At 40.8% G+C, this 21,739-nt stretch overlaps 1 protein-coding gene and 1 pseudogene across 3 annotated transcripts; both read left to right on the top strand.

Annotated features, from left to right (window-relative positions):
* The first annotated feature begins 4,704 nt into the window (after positions 1 to 4,704).
* Positions 4,705 to 6,620, top strand: LOC117528929 (annotated as a pseudogene).
* Positions 6,621 to 6,909: 289 nt separating this feature from the next.
* LOC117528927 (E3 ubiquitin-protein ligase TRIM21-like) lies at positions 6,910 to 20,064 on the top strand. 3 transcript variants are annotated; one of them, XM_034191555.1, is made up of 3 exons: positions 6,921 to 7,150; positions 14,319 to 14,483; positions 18,153 to 20,064. In XM_034191555.1, the coding sequence occupies exon 3, from the start codon at positions 18,162 to 18,164 to the stop codon at positions 19,788 to 19,790; it is 1,629 nt and encodes a 542-aa protein (XP_034047446.1). In that variant the 5' UTR covers positions 6,921 to 7,150; positions 14,319 to 14,483; positions 18,153 to 18,161; the 3' UTR covers positions 19,791 to 20,064. The 3 variants fall into 3 exon arrangements, with proteins under 3 accessions (XP_034047447.1, XP_034047446.1, XP_034047445.1); XM_034191556.1 differs by lacking the exon at positions 14,319 to 14,483 and having other exon boundaries at positions 6,910 to 7,150; XM_034191554.1 differs by lacking the exon at positions 6,921 to 7,150 and having other exon boundaries at positions 14,297 to 14,483.
* Positions 20,065 to 21,739: the final 1,675 nt, after the last annotated feature.

Below are 21,739 nucleotides of genomic sequence, written 5' to 3'. Positions count from 1 at the left end.
AATCTATCTTTAACAGTTTAAATGTGTTTTAGGGATTAATGTTAAACACACAACATGCAACAAAATCATGATGTAATCCTTTTTAAATCTGAAAATGCTAATAAAGCAAGAATTAATAATAACTGATCATGAACTATAATGATCAGTTGTATCACTATATCCAGTTACTAAATTAAAAATATTGATCTGTGACAGTGATGTTTTTCTTCTTGTGTTTCTGAGATTGTTTGTGTATTAATAAGAAATAAAGTTTCACAGCATCAAGTTCAGTATATTTGTGCTCCATGTTCCATGTAAAGATCATAAACAACAAAGATAAATGTGTTCAGAATAACCTGTTAGCTTAGTGAACTTCAAATCTGTGAATATCTTTCTAACTTTACCGGAGTCAGGTACGATCCCATCCAGCGATCCAGCATGCGGTTGCCAGATTCCAGACTCCCCGGTCCGGCTTCCAGCAGTAAACATACGGAGAAGCAGTGGGATCTAACCTCATCTTTAACAGGCGTGTTTTTGACAGCTGTATCATTACTAGAGCAGATAATTGTAACAATTGTTCATTTCTGGAAACAAGCACCAAAATTGGAACACATACTCCTCAAACATTGCTCTTTTGAAAAAACTGAGTATCCACTTGAATTTTCAGTAGCCGGCCAGGTAGGGGACAATTGAAGAACTACACAGGGGTCAAAATTTAAAAATGCTCCAATCATATTGAAAGCTATACCACATTATTTGCCTGATCACAACGATACCAAAAAGGTATAGTTTGGACTATCTATGACTGAATGTTATGGAGTTATGGGGTAAAAACAACAAAGTGTACCGTAGTTTTCACTCATCAGTTTCACAGTGAGCCTCAGTAATGTTACTGTGACTCTTGTTAACATGAATTTAAATTAAAATCAAATTCTTGAATTTTCCATCATTAATCAATCAATCAATTTTATTTATATAGCGCCAAATCACAACAAACAGTTGCCCCAAGGCGCTTCATATTGCAAGGCAAGGCCATACAATAATTACAGAAAAACCCCAACTGTCAAAACGACCCCCTGTGAGCAAGCACTTGGTGACAGTGGGAAGGAAAAACTCCCTTTTAACAGGAAGAAACCTCCAGCAGAACCAGTCTCAGGGAGGGGCAGTCTTCTGCTGGGACTGGTTGGGGCTGAGGGAGAGAACCAGGAAAAAGACATGCTGTGGAGGGGAGCAAAGATCAATCACTAATGATTAAATGCAGAGTGGTGCATACAGAGCAAAAAGAGAAAGAAACACTCAGTGCATCATGGGAACCCCCCAGCAGTCTAAGTCTATAGCAGCATAACTAAGGGATGGTTCAGGGTCACCTGATCCAGCCCTAACTATAAGCTTTAGCAAAAAGGAAAGTTTTAAGCCTAATCTTAAAAGTAGAGAGGGTGTCTGTCTCCCTCATCCGAATTGGGAGCTGGTTCCAGAGGAGAGGAGCCTGAAAGCTGAAGGCTCTGTCTCCCATTCTACTCTTACAAACCCTAGGAACTACAAGTAAGCCTGCAGTCTGAGAGCGAAGCGCTCTACTGGGGTGATATGGTACTATGAGGTCCCTAAGATAAGATGGGACCTGATTATTCAAAACCTTATAAGTACGAAGAAGAATTTTAAATTCTATTCTAGAATTAACAGGAAGCCAATGAAGAGAGGCCAATATGGGTGAGATATGCTCTCTCCTTCTAGTCCCTGTTAGTACTCTAGCTGCAGCATTTGAATTAACTGAAGGCTTTTCAGGGAACTTTTAGGACAACCTGATAATAATGAATTACAATAGTCCAGCCTAGAGGAAATAAATGCATGAATTAGTTTTTCAGCATCACTCTGAGACAAGACCTTTCTAATTTTAGAGATATTGCGCAAATGCAAAAAAGCAGTCCTACATATTTGTTTAATATGTGCTTTGAATGACATATCCTGATCAAAAATGACTCCAAGATTTCTCACAGTATTACTAGAGGTCAGGGTAATGCCATCCAGAGTAAGGATCTGGTTAGACACCATGTTTCTAAGATTTGTGGGGCCAAGTACAATAACTTCAGTTTTATCTGAGTTTAAAAGCAGGAAATTAGAGGTCATCCATGTCTTTATGTCTGTAAGACAATCCTGCAGTTTAGCTAATTGGTGTGTGTCCTCTGGCTTCATGGATAGATAAAGCTGGGTATCATCTGCGTAACAATGAAAATTTAAGCAATGCCGTCTAATAATACTGCCTAAGGGAAGCATGTATAAAGTGAATAAAATTGGTCCTAGCACAGAACCGTGTGGAACTCCATAATTAACCTTAGTCTGTGAAGAAGATTCCCCATTTACATGAACAAATTGTAATCTATTAGATAAATATAATTCAAACCACCGCAGCGCAGTGCCTTTAATACCTATGGCATGCTCTAATCTCTGTAATAAAATTTTATGGTCAACAGTATCAAAAGCAGCACTGAGGTCTAACAGAACAAGCACAGAGATGAGTCCACTGTCTGAGGCCATAAGAAGATCATTTGTAACCTTCACTAATGCTGTTTCTGTACTATGATGAATTCTAAAACCTGACTGAAACTCTTCAAATAGACCATTCCTCTGCAGATGATCAGTTAGCTGTTTTACAACTACCCTTTCAAGAATTTTTGAGAGAAAAGGAAGGTTGGAGATTGGCCTATAATTAGCTAAGATAGCTGGGTCAAGTGATGGCTTTTTAAGTAATGGTTTAATTACTGCCACCTTAAAAGCCTGTGGTACATAGCCAACTAATAAAGATAGATTGATCATATTTAAGATCGAAGCATTAAATAATGGTAGGGCTTCCTTGAGCAGCCTGGTAGGAATGGGGTCTAATAGACATGTTGATGGTTTGAATGAAGTAACTAATGAAAATAACTCAGACAGAACAATCTGAGAGAAAGAGTCTAACCAAATACCAGCATCACTGAAAGCAGCCAAAGATAACGATACGTCTTTGGGATGGTTATGAGTAATTTTTTTCTCTAATAGTTAAAATTTTATTAGCAAAAAAAGTCATGAAGTCATTACTAGTTAAAGTTAAAGGAATACTCGGCTCAATAGAGCTCTGACTCTTTGTCAGCCTGGCTACAGTGCTGAAAAGAAACCTGGGGTTGTTCTTATTTTCTTCAATTAGTGATGAGTAGTAAGATGTCCTAGCTTTACGGAGGGCTTTTTTATAGAGCAACAGACTCTTTTTCCAGGCTAAGTGAAGATCTTCTAAATTAGTGAGACGCCATTTCCTCTCCAACTTACGGGTTATCTGCTTTAAACTGCGAGTTTGTGAGTTATACCACGGAGTCAGGCACTTCTGATTTAAAGCTCTCTTTTACAGAGGAGCTACAGCATCCAAAGTTGTCTTCAATGAGGATGTAAAACTATTGACGAGATACTCTATCTCACTTACAGAGTTTAGGTAGCTACTCTGCACTGTGTTGGTATATGGCATTAGAGAACATAAAGATGGAATCATATCCTTAAACCTAGTTACAGCGCTTTCTGAAAGACTTCTAGTGTAATGAAACTTATTCCCCACTGCTGGGTAGTCCATCAGAGTAAATGTAATTGTTATTAAGAAATGATCAGACAGAAGGGAGTTTTCAGGGAATACTGTTAAGTCTTCAATTTCCATACCATAAGTCAGAACAAGATCTAAGATATGATTAAAGTGGTGGGTGGACTCATTTACATTTTGAGCAAAGCCAATTGAGTCTAATAATAGATTAAATGCAGTGCTGAGGCTGTCATTCTCAGCATCTGTGTGGATGTTAAAATCGCCCACTATAATTATCTTATCTGAGCTAAGCACTAAGTCAGACAAAAGGTCTGAAAATTCACAGAGAAACTCACAGTAACGACCAGGAGGACGATAGATAATAACAAATAAAACTGGTTTTTGGGACTTCCAATTTGGATGGACAAGACTAAGAGTCAAGCTTTCAAATGAATTAAAGCTCTGTCTGGGTTTTTGATTAATTAATAAGCTGGAATGGAAGATTGCTGCTAACCCTCCGCCTCAGCCCGTGCTACGAGCATTCTGGCAGTTAGTGTGACTCGGGGGTGTTGACTCATTTAAACTAACATATTCATCCTGCTGTAACCAGGTTTCTGTAAGGCAGAATAAATCAATATGTTGATCAATTATTATATCATTTACTAACAGGGACTTAGAAGAGAGAGACCTAATGTTTAATAGACCACATTTAACTGTTTTAGTCTGTGGTGCAGTTGAAGGTGCTATATTATTTTTTCTTTTTGAATTTTTATGCTTAAATAGATTTTTGCTGGTTATTGGTGGTCTGGGAGCAGGCACCGTCTCTACGGGGATGGGGTAATGAGGGGATGGCAGGGGGAGAGAAGCTGCAGAGAGGTGTGTAAGACTACAACTCTGCTTCCTGGTCCCAACCCTGGATAGTCACGGTTTGGAGGATTTAAGAAAATTGGCCAGATTTCTAGAAATGAGAGCTGCTCCATCCAAAGTGGGATGGATGCCGTCTCTCCTAACAAGACCAGGTTTTCCCCAGAAGCTTTGCCAATTATCTATGAAGCCCACCTCATTTTTTGGACACCACTCAGACAGCCAGCAATTCAAGGAGAACATGCGGCTAAACATGTCACTCCCGGTCCGATTTGGGAGGGGCCCAGAGAAAACTACAGAGTCCGACATCATCATCATTACAGGAATCATAGATTACAATGTTTAAACCAAAATAAACAATAATGTAATTCTGGTTTTGTTTTTAATGTTGTGTTCTCAGAGTGTGGACATGTCTGCTGCCAGCTGTCTGCTTTCTGAAGATCAGTTCTTGTGCTCCATCTGTTTGGATGTTTTCAACAATCTAGTTACCACATCATGTGGACACAACTTATACAACTATAAAAAGTGCATCACTGAGTGCTGGGAAACCCATGGTACTTGTCAATGTCCCATCTGTAAAACAGTTTTTGACACAAGACCTGAGCTGCAGGTCAGTATTTTCATCTCTGAGATGGTTGATCAGTTCAATCAGAAAGTCAGCAGCAGCTCAGAGCAACGATCTGCTGAACCAGGAGAAGTTCTCTGTGACATCTATCCTGAAGCCAAACTGAAGGCCCTGAAGTCCTGCCTGGTGTGTCTGATGTCCTACTGTGAGACTCACCTGGACCCTCATCTGACAAGGTCAGGTCTGAAGAGACATCAGCTGATCGACCCTGTGGAGGACCTGGAAGGTAGAATGTGTGAAAAACACGACAAACTGTTGGAGCTGTTCTGCAAAAATGATCATTCATTCATCTGCATGCGCTGCACCATTTTAGACCACAAGTCACATGATGTTGTTCCTCTGAAAGACGAATATGAAGGAAAGAAGGCTGAGCTGAGGAAGACAGAAGCTGAAATTCAGGAGATGATCCAGAAGAGACAACTGAAGATTCAGGAGATCAAACAGTCAGTTGAGCTCAGCCAGAAAAATGCAGACAAAGAGAAATCAGCTGGTGTTCAGATCTTCACTGCTCTGATGGAGTCTGTTCAGAGAGGTCTGAATGAACTCCTCAAGACCATCGTGGAGAAGCAGAAGATGACAGAGAACCAGGCTGAAGGCTTCATCACAGAGCTGGAACATGAAATCTCTGAGCTGCAGAAGAGGAGCTCTGAGGTGGAGCAGCTCTCACAGTCTGAAGACCACCTCCACCTCCTCCAAGGCTTCCAGTCCCTGAGCCCTGCTCCACCCACCAAGGACTGGTGGATACAGCACATCCTAAACTCATCCTGTCTGATGATGGAAAACAAGTAAAACATGGTGATAAACAGAAGAATCTCCCAGACAACCCAGAGAGATATTCATCTTAATTTTGTGTTTTATCAAAGCAGTTTCTCTGCAGGAAGATTTTACTTTGAGGTTCAGGTTAAAGGGAAGACTGAGTGGGTTTTAGGAGTGGCCAGAGAGTCTGTCAGGAGGAAAGGAACCATCACATTAAGTCCTCAGAATGGTTACTGGACAATAAGGTTGAGGAATGAAAATGAGTACAAAACTTGCTGTGACCCTCCAGTCTGTCTCTCTGTGAGGTCTCAGCCTGAGAAGGTCGGGGTGTTTGTGGATTATGAGGAGGGTCTGATCTACTTTTACGATGTTGATGCTGCAGCTCTTCTTTACTCCTTTACTGGCTGCTCCTTCACTCAGAAAATCTACCCATATTTTAGTCCTCATCTGAATCATGGTGGTAAAAACTCCGCCCCTCTGATCATCTGTCCTGTCAATCACACTGAATAAAATAAACATTTGAGTTTGTGCTTGAAATAAGGAAAAAAAACTGTTTCATGTTCTTCATTAATCACATTTTCAGATTTCTGTTTGAATGATCACATTACTTTATTATTTGCTTATAAAACTTAAAGGGGTCACATGTTTTTGATCTACTTTCATTGATTCATGCAAAATTCAAACACGTCATGATGTAATGTTTTATCTAAAAATGCTGATAACTCAGGGATAATAGCTGATCAACTGTAATGATCAGTTGTATCACTGTATCCAGTTATTAAATTAAAAATATTGATCTGTCTCAGTTTCTGTTCTTGTGTTTCTGAGGTTGTTTGTGTTTTAATAACATTTTCACTTCATGAAGTTCAGTATATTTGTGTTCCATATAAACATCATAAACAAAAATAAATGTGTTGAGAACAATCTGAAAGTTTCTCTTTCTGAGTGACAACTTCACATATATGGATTTAAAATTCTCTCATTTCTACATCTGACAAATGCTGCATCTGTACATTTATAACAAAATGATTCATTTTGAAGCTTTTAATTGATCAAAATGGATCAGCTGAAATAAAATGTTAAAGAACATTTTGTTGTCACACAGCTCTGACTGATTCTTCTAATAAACACCTTTGAATGGTCCTTAAAATGTCAGTTACACGTCAGAGTTGACCTTTGACCTGATTGGAGGTCTTTACCTCACCTGCACAGCTGTGGTAAGAGGAGGAGAAACACTGAAACGGCAGATTTTCAGCGTCACATTACAGCTGAAATAAAATGAACAGTTGATGAGTTTCACAGAAGAGCTGCAGACGACTTTTGTTTGTCTTTACGAGTTTTAATTTACCAGGTTTTACTCAACAACTCAGCAGAGTCTCTGTCAAAGACTGGTGAGTACAGACGAGAACACAGGTCCAAATGTATTTGGACACAGACAGAGTTTGTGTTATTTTAATTGTGTGTCGCGTGTTAAAGATCAGACTGCCATGGATTGCAACAAAATGACTGAATATAAAAAAACCCATTAAACAATCATATTTTTATTTGACATTTTGAGTCATATTTTTCTCGTTCTGATTTAATAATAATTTCATTTGTTATTACAATTTGCACAGTTAAATATGTTTTGGGGATTCATGTTCAAGACAAACATGCAAACATATCATGAGGTCATCTTTTTTTTAAATCTAAAACTTGAATAAATAACTGATAATAAATGCTTATGAACAGTTGTATCACTGTCTCCAGTTACTAAATTAAAAATATTAACCTGTGACAGTGAGTTTCTCTAATTGTGTTTCTAACGTGTGTGTGTGTGTATAAAGCTGAGGCATTCCAGCTAGAAAAATATAAAAGACCTTTTATTCAAATTTCTCTACATATCAACACATTTCATCTACTCAGTTTTCATCAGTGCATCTCAAACTAACACAGCTGAGCTCATTTACAAGTTCGAGGAGTGTCTGTTAGATACTGTGGTTGACCCAGACAACCACTGCACCACCCTGATCAGTCGACCTAACGATCAGATCATCGTTATTCTGCAGCCATTGAATAGTTTCTTCTCACCAGCAGACAAATTTAATTAGATTTTTCTCTGCCTCCCCTCAAAGAGTGAGTCAATTTCACAGGAAACTTTCTTGATAAAAGCAGTCAGACAGGAATTATTTATCTGAGGAGAAAAAGTCGACGTCAGCCTGAAAGGACCAAATTGCTCAACAGAACTTACGAGTAGTTCTGTTGTTTTGATGTTAGTGCTTCTAGAGTTTTGATCAAAGCAGATTTTCAAGTGTAGATTACAGAAAAACTAAAACAAGTCCACTCTCATTTGAAAATAGTCAGTTTGATGTACGAGTATGTGTGTGGTGGGAGCAAAATACAGGCCTGTGTTTAAAACACTTGATGTAAGAACAAATTAGTTTACTATATTTTGGAAGAAGGCTTCAACATACAATGTGGAAAAAGTGAATAATAAATACTTTCCAGATTCACTGTAAGATGTAATTTGCTGTCGAGGCTGCAGAAGCTCTTCACCAGGAATTATGACCAATTTGTCATCATTTGGGATAGTTTATTTTTTATTTTTGGGAAGAAAGATCATCTTACGTGATCAGATTTTGTGCAACACAGAAGAAAGTGCTCCTCTGTCTCAACCTCCTCTGACCCACAGTGGCCACAGATTCTTTGTTCCTGCTGCAGCAGATTTTTCTGTTCTGACCCGTTTCCACTGCCAGCTTGTGGTCTCTGAGCCTGGAATTACACACGAGCTTTTCACGTGTGTCTGAGTCCACTTCAGATCCTTCAGCTTGCTGTATGTACATCTCAGAGTCGACTGGAGCGTGAAGATAAGATTTTTTAACATCTATCTGCTGCAGGTCAAAGTCAGACTGAGCTGCTCGTTGAATTAAGATCCACAATGAACATTTTTAGTTGGAGAAAAAGTCTCTGTGGTTTATTCCTGTCACCTCACTATCAGCCTTTGCAACACATCTGCTCTCGTATGTTTCAGTCCCCTTTGAATTGTCTTCTGCAGCACAGATCCATCTGCCGTCCAGTGGAGTTAATGTGGACGTGTTCTTGTCCAGAACTGAATCAGTTTCTTTCTTCATGACATGAAGCCACATTTCTAACTTTGTTGCTGTCATGGTTTCTTTAAAGGTTTGTGGAACATTGAACTTGACTCTACAGCAGCAAACATCAGCTCGTATGAGGTTGTCACACTCCTCTTGATACTCTGTTATTTCAGTCCTGGGGACGCCTCCTGTCTCTTTGGGGACAGTGTGTACTCTGACGTCTCTGCTCTGTCCTGTTTGAGGATCATCTTGGTTTTTGGAATGAGGGACACAAATTTCTACCCATAACTATGAAGATCATCATCACTTATCTCCAAATCTGATGATCAACTGCACTTTTTGTAGCAAACTTCATTAACCTGTTTAAAGACTCTCCCTGTGTCTGGATAGTGGACGAGCTATGATGGACGGCTCCTGTTGTGTGTGTGTGTGTGTATCCCTTTTTCTCCTGTTGACTGATCCAAATACCTTCACCTTAGAAAGATGAAGTTTTCTCCTGATTATCATGTAGTGTGGAGTTTGTCCAACATGTCTGCTGTGAATAACTGCTGCAGTCATTCAGCAAAATGTCCAAAACTTCTTTGATAGGTTGCTCTCAAGTAACATGCAGCTTCAATTTCAAACTATGTCCCAAAATTGTCCTTTTGTGTGTGTGTGATTTAAATTTTTTGATCGACTTTGTCTTAAAAATAATTGTGGAATATCCTCTGATTCTTTGTTTTCTGAGGACAGATGTCTGCATTTCTCAGCTGCATTTCAAGGATCCTCTGTAATCTGAGTCCTGTTGAGCCACTTTGACACATGCGGTCGATGAACGCAGCCTTCAAAGGATGCAGCTCCTGAATTGAGACACATCCATCATCTCTTTAAGCCCCAGCAGCCACAAGTGGCCCAAAAATTCTTTTCATCCCTGTTGAAACATAAAAGCTGCCACTGGTCTCCAAGTTCCCTCCTGGGACCAGAACCTGTTGGATCTGACATAAATGCAGGAAAACCGATGTAACTGTGCTGTTTGACGAAGGAATAATCACATGTGGTCACAATAAGAGCCTTTATTTATTTATTTTTTTTGTGCACTTTTTATTTTTATCCTTCATTCCCAGGACATGACGTCAGTGTGAGATCACACCTCAACATATTTTATGAAGCTTTGTTGATTATCGATGCGTCCTCGTGGCCACTAGAGGTCAGTGTTACTTGGTGTCAGATTGACTTGATGTAAAGAACAGCAGTGTCTGTTGCGGCCTCCAGGATCCTGACTTTAGCAACAAGACTTTAAAATAAATTAATTAGACTGTCTGTATTGATTTTTTTGGACATTTTGTTTGTTAAAATTTGTCAATGTGGCTAAAAATATAAGGTTTGCTGGGTGTCAGTTGTATCGGTCAAAAACTGTTTTCAGAGCTAAATATGCAACAGTTTTTATGAAGTTATGGTGGAAATATTTCTGACTCACTGACTGACTGGACTCAGCCATCAAAAGTGTTTCTGTGGAAGAAAAACAGAATAAATGTGTCTGACTGCAGTGAAAGTGTGAATTTGTAGAGATATTCACTTTTCAACGCAGAGAAATTCAAATAAGAAATACTTTTAGAAGAATGTAAATCAGAAATTCAAAATATACATTTTGAAAATTAAATACATTTTAGTCTATTTTATTTTTTTTAGTGCAACATTTTCATGTTTCTACACTCAACAAAAATATAAACGCAACACTTTTGGTTTGCTCCCATTTTGTATGAGATGAACTCAAAGATCTAAAACTTTTTCCACATACACAATATCACCATTTCCCTCAAATATTGTTCACAAACCAGTCTAAATCTGTGATAGTGAGCACTTCTCCTTTGCTGAGATAATCCATCCCACCTCACAGGTGTGCCATATCAAGATGCTGATTAGACACCATGATTAGTGCACAGGTGTGCCTTAGACTGCCCACAATAAAAGGCCACTCTGAAAGGTGCAGTTTTGTTTTATTGGGGGAGATACCAGTCAGTATCTGGTGTGACCACCATTTGCCTCATGCAGTGCAACACATCTCCTTCACATAGAGTTGATCAGGTTGTCAATTGTGGCCTGTGGAATGTTGGTCTACTCCTCTTCAATGGCTGTGCGAAGTTGCTGGATACTGGCAGGAACTGGTACATGCTGTCGTATACACCGGTCCAGAGCATCCCAAACATGCTCAATGGGTGACATGTCCGGTGAGTATGCCGGCCATGCAAGAACTGGGACATTTTCAGCTTCCAAGAATTGTGTACAGATCCTTGCAACATGGGGCCGTGCATTATCCTGCTGCAACATGAGGTGATGTTCTTGGATGTATGGCACAACAATGGGCCTCAGGATCTCGTCACGGTATCTCTGTGCATTCAAAATGCCATCAATAAAATGCACCTGTGTTCTTTGTCCATAACAGACGCCTGCCCATACCATAACCCCACCGCCACCATGGGCCACTCGATCCACAACATTGACATCAGAAAACCGCTCACCCACACGACGCCACACACGCTGTCTGCCATCTGCCCTGGACAGTGTGAACCAGGATTCATCCGTGAAGAGAACACCTCTCCAACATGCCAAACGCCAGCGAATGTGAGCATTTGCCCACTCAAGTCGGTTACGACGATGAACTGGAGTCAGGTCGAGACCCCGATGAGGACGACGAGCATGCAGAGGAGCTTCCCTGAGATGGTTTCTGACAGTTTGTGCAGAAATTCTTTGGTTATGCAAACCGACTGTCCGAGTGGCTGGTCTCAGACGATCTTGGAGGTGAACATGCTGGATGTGGAGGTCCTGGGCTGGTGTGGTTACACGTGGTCTGCGGTTGTGAGGCTGGTTGGATGTACTGACAAATTCTCTGAAACGCCTTTGGAGACGGCTTATGGTAGAGAAATGAACATTCAATACACGAGCAACAGCTCTGGTTGACATTCCTGCTGTCAGCATGCCAATTGCACACTCCCTCAAATCTTGCGACATCTGTGGCATTGTGCTGTGTGATAAAACTGCACCTTTCAGAGTGACCTTTTATTGTGGGCAGTCTAAGGCACACCTGTGCACTAATCATGGTGTCTAATCAGCATCTTGATATGGCACACCTGTGAGGTGGGATGGATTATCTCAGCAAAGGAGAAGTGCTCACTATCACAGATTTAGACTGGTTTGTGAACAATATTTGAGGGAAATGGTGATATTGTGTATGTGGAAAAAGTTTTAGATCTTTGAGTTCATTTCATACAAAATGGGAGCAAAACCAAAAGTGTTGCGTTTATATTTTTGTTGAGTGTATGTCAATGTTTTGTTTTTCAGTGAAGGTTTTTTCTTTCAATGTCAAATTTTATTTGAAGTTATAAAGTTCACTGTCAGTGTTTTGGTGGTAAGAGGTGGAAAAAAATGACAAAGGAAGATTTTCAGTGTCACATTACAGATAAAAACCAAAGTAAAAGTTGTTCAGAAGCACAGAAGAGCTGCTGACGACTTTTGTTTGTCTTTACGAGCTTTTATTCAGCAGGTTTTACTCAACCAGTCAGGAGAATCTCTGTCAAAGACTGATGAGTACAGACGAGAACACAGTTAGGTCCAAATACATTTGGACATGGACAGAGTTTGTGTTATTTTAGTTGAGTATCAGCGTGTTGGAGATCAGACTGTCATGGATTACAACAAAGAACCAAAATCAGAAAGTATCACTGCGAGGGATTTTAAATGTTTGTGTGTGTGTGTGTGTGTGTGTGTGTGTGTGTTTATGAGAACAAATAAAAATCGAAGTACAAACCATAGAGATGAAAAAGAGACTACAACGGATATTGATCATTACTCTGTCATTGTCAGGAATAGTCGCTCTGTGCGCCATCTTGTGTAAGGAATTATAAAATGTAAGTTTTGGGAGGAGGACAAAACCACAAAACGGTCATCTGGTCTACTGGACAATTAGTGAATCATTATCAGAATGTAAAAGTCATTACCAACAAAGTCACCTGAAAGTTTGAAGTGATCATTGCTTCAAATATTCAGCTTAGAGCAACAGTTATTGAAATCGCTGAGCAAATATGGAGTAATTTAAAAATGCTGCTACATTCTGTTGACAATAATCTGTTTTAGTGGTTCACTAACTGATTCTCACATTTTTTCCATCTCTCCTCCCGCTGTCCCATAAGATGATGAGCTCATTCAGTTACATAAATGATGAATAATCCTGTGGCAGAGCAGGAAGAGAGATGGAAAATATGTAGGTTTGGTGGTTTTTGAGGATCAGGCTGAGAACCACTGATCTACGAGGTCTGTTAGAAAAGTAACAAACCTTTTTATTTTTTGCAAAAACTATATGGATTTGAATCACGTGTGATTGCATCAGCCAAGCTTGAACCTTTGTGCGCATGCGTGAGTTTTTGCGTCATTCACCTGTGAGCACGCCTTGTGGGAGGAGTGGTCTAGCCCCCTTGTCGGATTTCCATTGTCAGGAAATTGGCTGATCGACTGCCCCTTTGCTTCATCAAAATTTTTTCAGAAAGTGTGAGAGACAGCCAAGTGGAAACCATTTGGAAAATTCAGATGGCTTTCGGTGAAGATCTTATGGGGATCACACAGATTAAGGACAATTACAACTGGATTAAAGACGGCCCACAGCGGCGGATGGCGCGCCGCACACCGAGCGGCGATCGACAGGCTCAAACAACCAGATCATTTCCAAAGTGAACACTTTGTTGATCCGGGACGTCGTCTGACTACCAGAGAAATGGCAAGACAGCTGGACATATCACTTTTTCGGCACATTCCACTGTTACAGGAGTATTTGTAATGGAAAGAGGATCGGAGAAATTCGCCACGGAGCCGCTCATGGCGCGGGACGAAAGCACCTCCGTGTTGATCTCACAGGACAATCCCTAACATGCCCAGCTCTTGCACCATTCAGAAGATTCAGATGGCTTTCGGTGGCTTTTCAGTCGTGTGACTATCCGAGAAATTGTGGACGAGCTGGACATGCCACAACATGTCCTGTGAGGCTTCATCATGGCGTTGCTTTTTGTTCTGTGCCCTGCACCTCCATCCCGACGTGCGAATTCCTCCGCACATCTTTTCATGCCGAAAAAGTGCTGATGTCAAACTCTTCTGCCATTTCTGTGGTAGTCAGACGTCGTCCCGGATCAACAAAGCGTTTAATTTGGAAATGAACGTCACATTCCACTGTTTTTTGTCATGAAAAGACGTGCGGAGGAATTCGCACGAAGGTTCAAGCTTGGCTGATGCAATCACACATGATTCAAATCCATATAGTTTTTGCCAAAAATTTAAAGGTCCGTTACTTTTCTAACAGACCTCGTATTTCCACTCAAACCAAACAGAAACCCTGAAAGTTCTTTTAATATCTTACACAAGATGGTGGATACAAATCCCGCAGAAACGTACTGAATGTCTCATCCGGTCTTTTTTTCATCTCTATGTTCCAAACGTTTTTCGAGGAAGTAGATAAATGAAGGCGGACAGAAAATCAACAACTTAAACTCTGACGACATGCAAATGTGGTGATTGTGGAAGAAAAACAGCTGTGAGACGACGAGGACAACAAGAGACACGGTGAAGGACCACAAATACACGAGAGAGTCAGACTCAAAGGAAGAAGAAAAGTGAAAGTAACCAACAAGTAGGTGAAAATAAATGAACAAAAAATAATAATAATCAAATCAAGTTGTGCAGCAGAAAACTGAAACAATCCTTCAAATGGTGACGTAAACACCAAATTCGACACAAATACTCCTTGAACGTTTCTCTTTTGAAAAAAACGACTGGCTACTTGAATTTTCAATAAGATGTCAGCTAGAGGTCAACTGAGGAATTACACAGGGGTCAAACTTTAAAAATGCTCCAATCACACTGAAAACTAGACCATATTATTTGTCTGACATTAAGATTTAAAAAATTTATAGTTTGTACAATCTATGAATAAATGTTTTGGGGTAAAAACACCAAAATAATAATAATAATAAAAACATGAATCACTTTGAGCAGATGTTATCAGTTAATCAGTGAAATCACCTTGTGGAGTTGGTGATTGTAAAGAAAACCTGCAGCCTCTTGGTCTTTTCTAGAATCACTTTGAGACCTCGGCTGTACGAGGTCTATTATACTCAACAAAAATATAAATGCAACACTTTTGGTTTTGCTCCCATTTTGTATGAGATGAACTCAAAGATCTAAAACTTTTTCCACATACACAATATCACCATTTCCCTCAAATATTGTTCACAAACCAGTCGAAATCTGTGATAGTGAGCACTTCTCCTTTGCTGAGATAATCCATCCCACCTCACAGGTGTGCCATATCAAGATGCTGATTAGACACCATGATTAGTGCACAGGTGTGCCTTAGACTGCCCACAATAAAAGGCCACTCTGAAAGGTGCAGTTTTATCACACAGCACAATGCCACAGATGTCGCAAGATTTGAGGGAGCGTGCAATTGGCATGCTGACAGCAGGAATGTCAACCAGAGCTGTTGCTCGTGTATTGAATGTTCATTTCTCTACCATAAGCCGTCTCCAAAGGCGTTTCAGAGAATTTGGCAGTACATCCAACCAGCCTCACAACCGCAGACCACGTGTAACCACACCAGCCCAGGACCACCACATCCAGCATGTTCACCTCCAAGATCGTCTTGAGACCAGCCACTCGGACAGCTGCTGAAACAATCGGTTTGCATAACCAAAGAATTTCTGCACAAACTGTCAGAAACCGTCTCAGGGAAGCTCATCTGCATGCTCGTCGTCCTCATCAGGGTCTCAACCTGACTCCAGTTCGTCGTCGTAACCGACTTGAGTGGGCAAATGCTCACATTCGCTGGCGTTTGGCATGTTGGAGAGGTGTTCTCTTCAACTTAATGCGAAGGAGATGTGTTGCACTGCATTAAGCAAATGGTGGTCACACCAGATACTGACTGGTATCCCCCCCCAATAAAACAAAACTGCACCTTTCAGAGTGGCCTTTTATTGTGGACAGTCTAAGGCACACCTGTGCACTAATCATGGTGTCTAATCAGCATCTTGATATGGCACACCTGTGAGGTGGGATGGATTATCTCAGCAAAGGAGAAGTGCTCACTATCACAGATTTAGACTGGTTTGTGAACAATATTAGAGGGAAATGGTGATATTGTGTATGTGGAAAAAGTTTTAGATCTTTGAGTTCATCTCATACAAAATGGGAGCAAAACCAAAAGTGTTGCGTTTATATTTTTGTTGAGTGTAGATAAGAAACCGACACTTTTTTTTTTTTAACTATATGGATTTGAATGACGTGCGATTACACCAATCATGCTTGAACCCTCGTGCGCATGCGTGCGTGTCGGTGACGTCATTTCCCTGTGGGCAGGCCTTGAGTGAGATGTGGTCCTGCCCTCTCGGCTGAATTCCTTTGTTTCACACGCTGCTCGAGACGGCGCGCGTTGCTTTATCAAAATTTTTTCTGGACCTGTGAGGAATATCTGAGTGGACACTATTTGAGAAATTAAGCTGGTTTTCAGTGAAAAGTTTAACGGCTGATGAGAGATTATGGGGTGTTTCTGTCGGTGTAAGGACTTCCCACGGAGCGGGACGTCGCGCAGCGTTTCCAGGCGCCGTCGTCGGCCTGTTTCGACCTGAAAATATTCTAATTTAAGGCTTAATTCACCCAGGACGTCGTGAGAGAACAGAGAAGATTCAGAAGAGGCCGGCATGAGGACTTTATGCGGACATTCCACTGTCTGTTTATGGACATTTTTTAATGAAAGACAAGCGCGCAAATTCACCGAGTCGTTTCCGTGACGACTCGACGAATCTGGGTGCGCCGCGACAGGAAAAACACCTCCGTGTTGAAAACCATTTGTAAAATTCAGGCGGCTTTTGATGGCTTTCAACAAGTGAGTAACTGAGAAATTGTTTAACAGCTTGGGCATGTTCCAACTTGCCCGTTAAGGTTTCCAACGGAGGTGTTTTTCCTGTCGCAACCCCCCGCGGTCGGGTCCGGCCCGACATGCGACTCTGCCCGCACGTTCTTTCATTACAAAATGTCCGTTAACAATGGAATGTCCGAATAAACTCCTCATGCCGACTTCTTCTGAAAGTTCTCTGTTCTCTGACGACTTCCTGGGTCAACAGAGCCTGAAATGTGGAAGTTTTCAACTTGAAATGGCGAGACGCTGCCGCCCCGAAGCGCAGATCGCCGTCAGGCGCCGTGGGCCGTCCTTACGGCGACACTACCAGACCAAAATCTCTCATCAGCCGTTAAAATTTTTTACCGAAAACCAGCTGAATTTATCGAATGGTGTCCACTCAGTTGTGCCTTACAGTTTTGAAAAAATTTTGATCAAACAAAGCAGCAGTCTCTGAGCCATTCCTAAACAATGAAAAAATCGACGAGAGGGTGGGCGAATGACATAACCAACAGGCGTGAAAAAACTCTCGCATGCCCACGAGGGTTCAAGCATGTCTGATGTAATCACACGTGATTCAAATCCATATCATTTTTGAAAAAAATAATAAGGTTGGATACTTTTCTAATAGATCTCGTATGCGAATCACTGCTTTAAGATTTTCAGTTCACTGACCACACGTCTGTATTTTTACAAACATGAAAATCCTGTTGTTCACAAAAGAGGCACTTAAATTATGTGAACGTCAGCTCGCGACAAACCAGTTATACAACATCTTATATAAAGACTGTAACATTACTAAAATAAGGAAACAGGACTAAAACACAGTGACGGCATAAACCAATTATGAACAGCAACTGGATTTAATCTAGTTTAGAAGGACCTTGGAACATGTTGCTTATTTTCCAAACAATTGCTCAAAAAACACAAAACAGATTATCACCAAATTTATTGGCTGTGATCAGCAAAAAGGACATTTCATTTATAAAGGCATATACTATGAATAAAATAATCTTTAAATAGTTATTATTTGAGTGTAAAGATAAATTTTTCACATTTAATTTGAATAAATTTACAAAAATAGGTATTATATGTGTGTGTGTGTGTGTGTGTGTGTGTGTATGTATGTATATATATATATATATATATATATATATATACACACACACGTGTGTGTTTTTCATTTTGGATAGATTATCTATCCACAGGAGTTGTGCACTTTGTTTTCTTTTGTCACTTTCACAGTGAGCCTCAGTAATGTTACTGTGACTCTTGTTAACATGGATTTAAATTAAAATGGAACAAATTCTTGAATTTTCCATCATTACAAGAATCATAGATTACAATGTTCAAACCAAAATAAACAATAATGTAGTTCCAGTTTTGTGTTTAACGTTGTGTTCTCAGGTTGTGGACATGTCTGCTGCCAGCTGTCTGCTTTCTGAAGATCAGTTCTTGTGCTCCATCTGTTTGGATGTTTTCACCAATCCAGTTAGCACACCATGTGGACACAACTTCTGTAAAAAGTGCATCACTGAGTGCTGGAAAACCCGTGGTACTTGTCAATGCCCCATCTGTAAAACAGCTTTTGACACAAGACCTGAGCTGAAGGTCAATATTTTCATCTCTGAGATGGTTGATCAGTTCAAACAGAAAGTCAGCAGCAGCTCAGAGCAACGATCTGCTGAACCAGGAGAAGTTCTCTGTGACATCTGTCCTGAAGCCAAACTGAAGGCCCTGAAGTCCTGCCTGGTGTGTCTGATGTCCTACTGTGAGACTCACCTGGACCTTCATCTGACAAGGTCAGGCCTGAAAAGACATCAGCTGATCGACCCTGTGGAGAACCTGGAAGGCAGAATGTGTGAGAAACATGACAAACTGCTGGAGCTGTTCTGTAAGAACGACCAGATGTGTGTCTGCATACTCTGCACTATTTTAGACCACAAGTCACATGATGTTGTTCCTCTGAAAGAAGAATATGAAGGAAAGAAGGCTGAGCTGAAGAAGACAGAAGCTGAAATTCAGGATATGATCCAGAATAGACGACTGAAGATTCAGGAGATCAAAAAGTCAGTTGAGCTCAGCCAGAAAAATGCAGACAAAGACAAATCAGCTGGTGTTCAGATCTTCACTGCTCTGTTGGAGTCTGTTCAGAGAGGTCTGAATGAGCTCCTCGAGACCATCGAGGAGAAGCAGAAGATGACAGAGGACCAGGCTGAAGGCTTCATCACAGAACTGGAACATGAAATCTCTGAGCTGCAGAAGAGGAGCTCTGAGGTGGAGCAGCTCTCACAGTCTGAAGACCACCTCCACCTCCTCCAAGGCTTCCAGTCCCTGAGCCCTGCTCCACCCACCAAGGACTGGACTGTGGTCAGAGTCCATCCACCGTCATATGAGGGGAGTGTGATGAGAGCTGTGAGTCAGCTGGAGGAGACCATCAGAAAAGACATGAAGAACGTGAGTGAAGCTGAACTGAAGAGGGTCCAGCAGTATGCAGTGGATGTGACTCTGGATCCTGATACAGCACATCCTTACCTCATCCTGTCTGATGATGGAAAACAAGTAAAACATGGTGATAAACGGAAGAATCTCCCAGACAACCCAGAGAGATATTCATATCATGTCAGTGTTTTATCAAAGCAGAGTTTCTCTGCAGGAAGATTTTATTTTGAGGTTCAGGTTAATGGGAAGACTGAGTGGACTTTAGGAGTGGCCAGAGAGTCCGTCAACAGGAAAGGAAACATCACATTCAGTCCTCAGAATGGTTACTGGGCAATAAGGTTGATTGATGAAAGTAAGTACAAAGCTCTTTCTGACCCTTCAGTCTGTCTCTCTGTGAGGTCTCAGCCTGAGAAGGTCGGGGTGTTTGTGGATTATGAGGAGGGTCTGATCTCCTTTTATGATGTTGATGCTGCAGTTCTTCTTTACTCCTTTACTGGCTGCTCCTTCACTCAGAAAATCTACCCATATTTTAGTCCTCGTCTGAATGCTGGTGGTAAAAACTCCGCCCCTCTGATCATTTGTCCTGTCAATCACACTGAATAAAATAAACATTTGAGTTTGTGTTTGAAATAAGGGAAAAAACGGTTTCATGTTCTTAATTAATCACATTTTTAGATTTGTTTGAATGATCACATTACTTTTTTTATTTGCTTATAAAATGGTCACGTTTTTGATCTACTTTTATTGATTCATGTAAAATTCAAACGTGTCATGTTTTATGAATCTAAAAATGCTGATAACTCAGGAATAATATCTGATAAAGTGTAATGATCAGTTGTATCACTGTATTCAGTTATTAAATTAAAAATATTGATCTCTGTCTTCTTGTGTTTCTGAGATTGTTGGTGTCCACAACATCTAGTTCAGTATATTTGTGTTCCATATAAACATAAACAAGAAAGAAATGTGTTCAGAACAATCTGACAGTTTATTTCTCTTTTTCTGAGTGACAACTTCACATATATGGATTTAAAATTCTCTCAATTCTACATCTGATAAATGCTGCATCTGTACATTTATAAAAAATTTATTCATTTTGAAGCTTTTAATTGATCAAAATGCATCAGCTGAAGGAAAATGTTGAACATTTTGTTGTCACACAGCTCAGACTTACTGATACTTTTAATAAACACCTTTGAATGCTCCTTAAAATCTCAGTTACACGTCAGTGAGTTGACCTTTGACCTGACTGGAGGTCTTTGATTTATTAATTTCATTTGTTATTACAATTCGCACAGTTAAATATGTTTTGGGGATTCATGTTCAACACAAACATGCAAACATATCAATTTTCACCACAGATAGCTATTGGGAGGAAGATGGTGTCGGACGTGTCATTTCCTGTGGCTGGCAATGACTTCTCTCGTATTAAACCAGAGATTTTTCAAACCAATGATGCTAAAGTTATTGTTGAGGATGAACTGATCAATTTCATCGTTGTGAAAATGAGGACGATGGCTCATGATGAAACTGTTTTGCTTGTAACAGTTTCAGCTCGGAGCGTATTGAGGCCTCCAAGAAAGTTTTGTTTGAGATGTGTCCAAATACCTCGCAGTGCAATGTTGCCCATAAAGGCGCACAAAAAGACATCAATAATGTGAAGCTGTATTTAAAAATACTAAACGAGTGTGGGGACAATATACCAAGATTCGTGTCGCACTTTCTGGATGACTTGCCACCGGTTTCATTCAATCGTGTTGATGCAGCAGCGCTATTAACGCGGATGGAGAAATTATACAGTGACATCGGATGGATGAAAATGTCTATGGAGAAACAAACTAGCGTCTGTGAAAATCTCCACGCTGTTGTGGACTCTATGGACAGACGAGTATCTGCTATGGAGAAGCAGGGAGGTCACTTCGAATCATCTGCTATGAACAAGCCGGGGAACTGCAGTGAAACCACAGATGAGGAAGCCGAGCAGCATGCGCGGCCAGAGCCCTGTGCGGATGAACCACTGCCACCACCGTCTCCAGCATGGAGCACAATTGTGCGCCGCGGACGCCTGAGGATGGTGGATGTTAAGCCTGTCGGCACGGTAAAGGCTGGGAAATCGAATGCTTTCAAATGTGAGCGTAAAATTCCTGGCATCGTTGGGACCGGAGCTGTCTCTAATATACACGCTGTGAAGACAAAAGTTGGTGAGTGTGCAACCAAGTTTGATCCCAGTGTGGAAGTTGAAACGCTGAGTGACTATTTGAAAGAAAAGCTGGGTCGGGACGTTAAATGCCATAAAATTGAGACTACACATGGCAGATTCAGCTATTTTCACATCGCTGCTGAGTGCAATGAAATTGCAGACGTATGCACCTGAGCTTTGGCCAGCTGGCGTGTTTGTAAGGCGATTCCATGAACCGCGCATGAGGAAGGTGCATGATTCTGTCAAAGCTACAGATGAGCAGGTACATGAAAGAAGCCGTGCTGCACATGGTGCCTTTGGCACTGATGCTTGCGAGCAGTAGGCAAGTTGACGCATGGCTGTAACAAACTTT

The sequence above is a fragment of the Thalassophryne amazonica genome, chromosome 17 (genome assembly GCF_902500255.1).
Source record: "Thalassophryne amazonica chromosome 17, fThaAma1.1, whole genome shotgun sequence".
NCBI classification, from domain to species: domain Eukaryota; kingdom Metazoa; phylum Chordata; class Actinopteri; order Batrachoidiformes; family Batrachoididae; genus Thalassophryne; species Thalassophryne amazonica.
Note: the sequence above shows the minus strand (reverse complement) of the source record. Positions and strands in the feature narration are given on the sequence as shown.

Coding starts and splice junctions, on each gene's coding strand:
- LOC117528927 (XM_034191556.1), top strand. CDS start 18,162: ATGTCTGCTGCCAGCTGTCTGCTTTCTGAAGATCAGTTCTTGTGCTCC.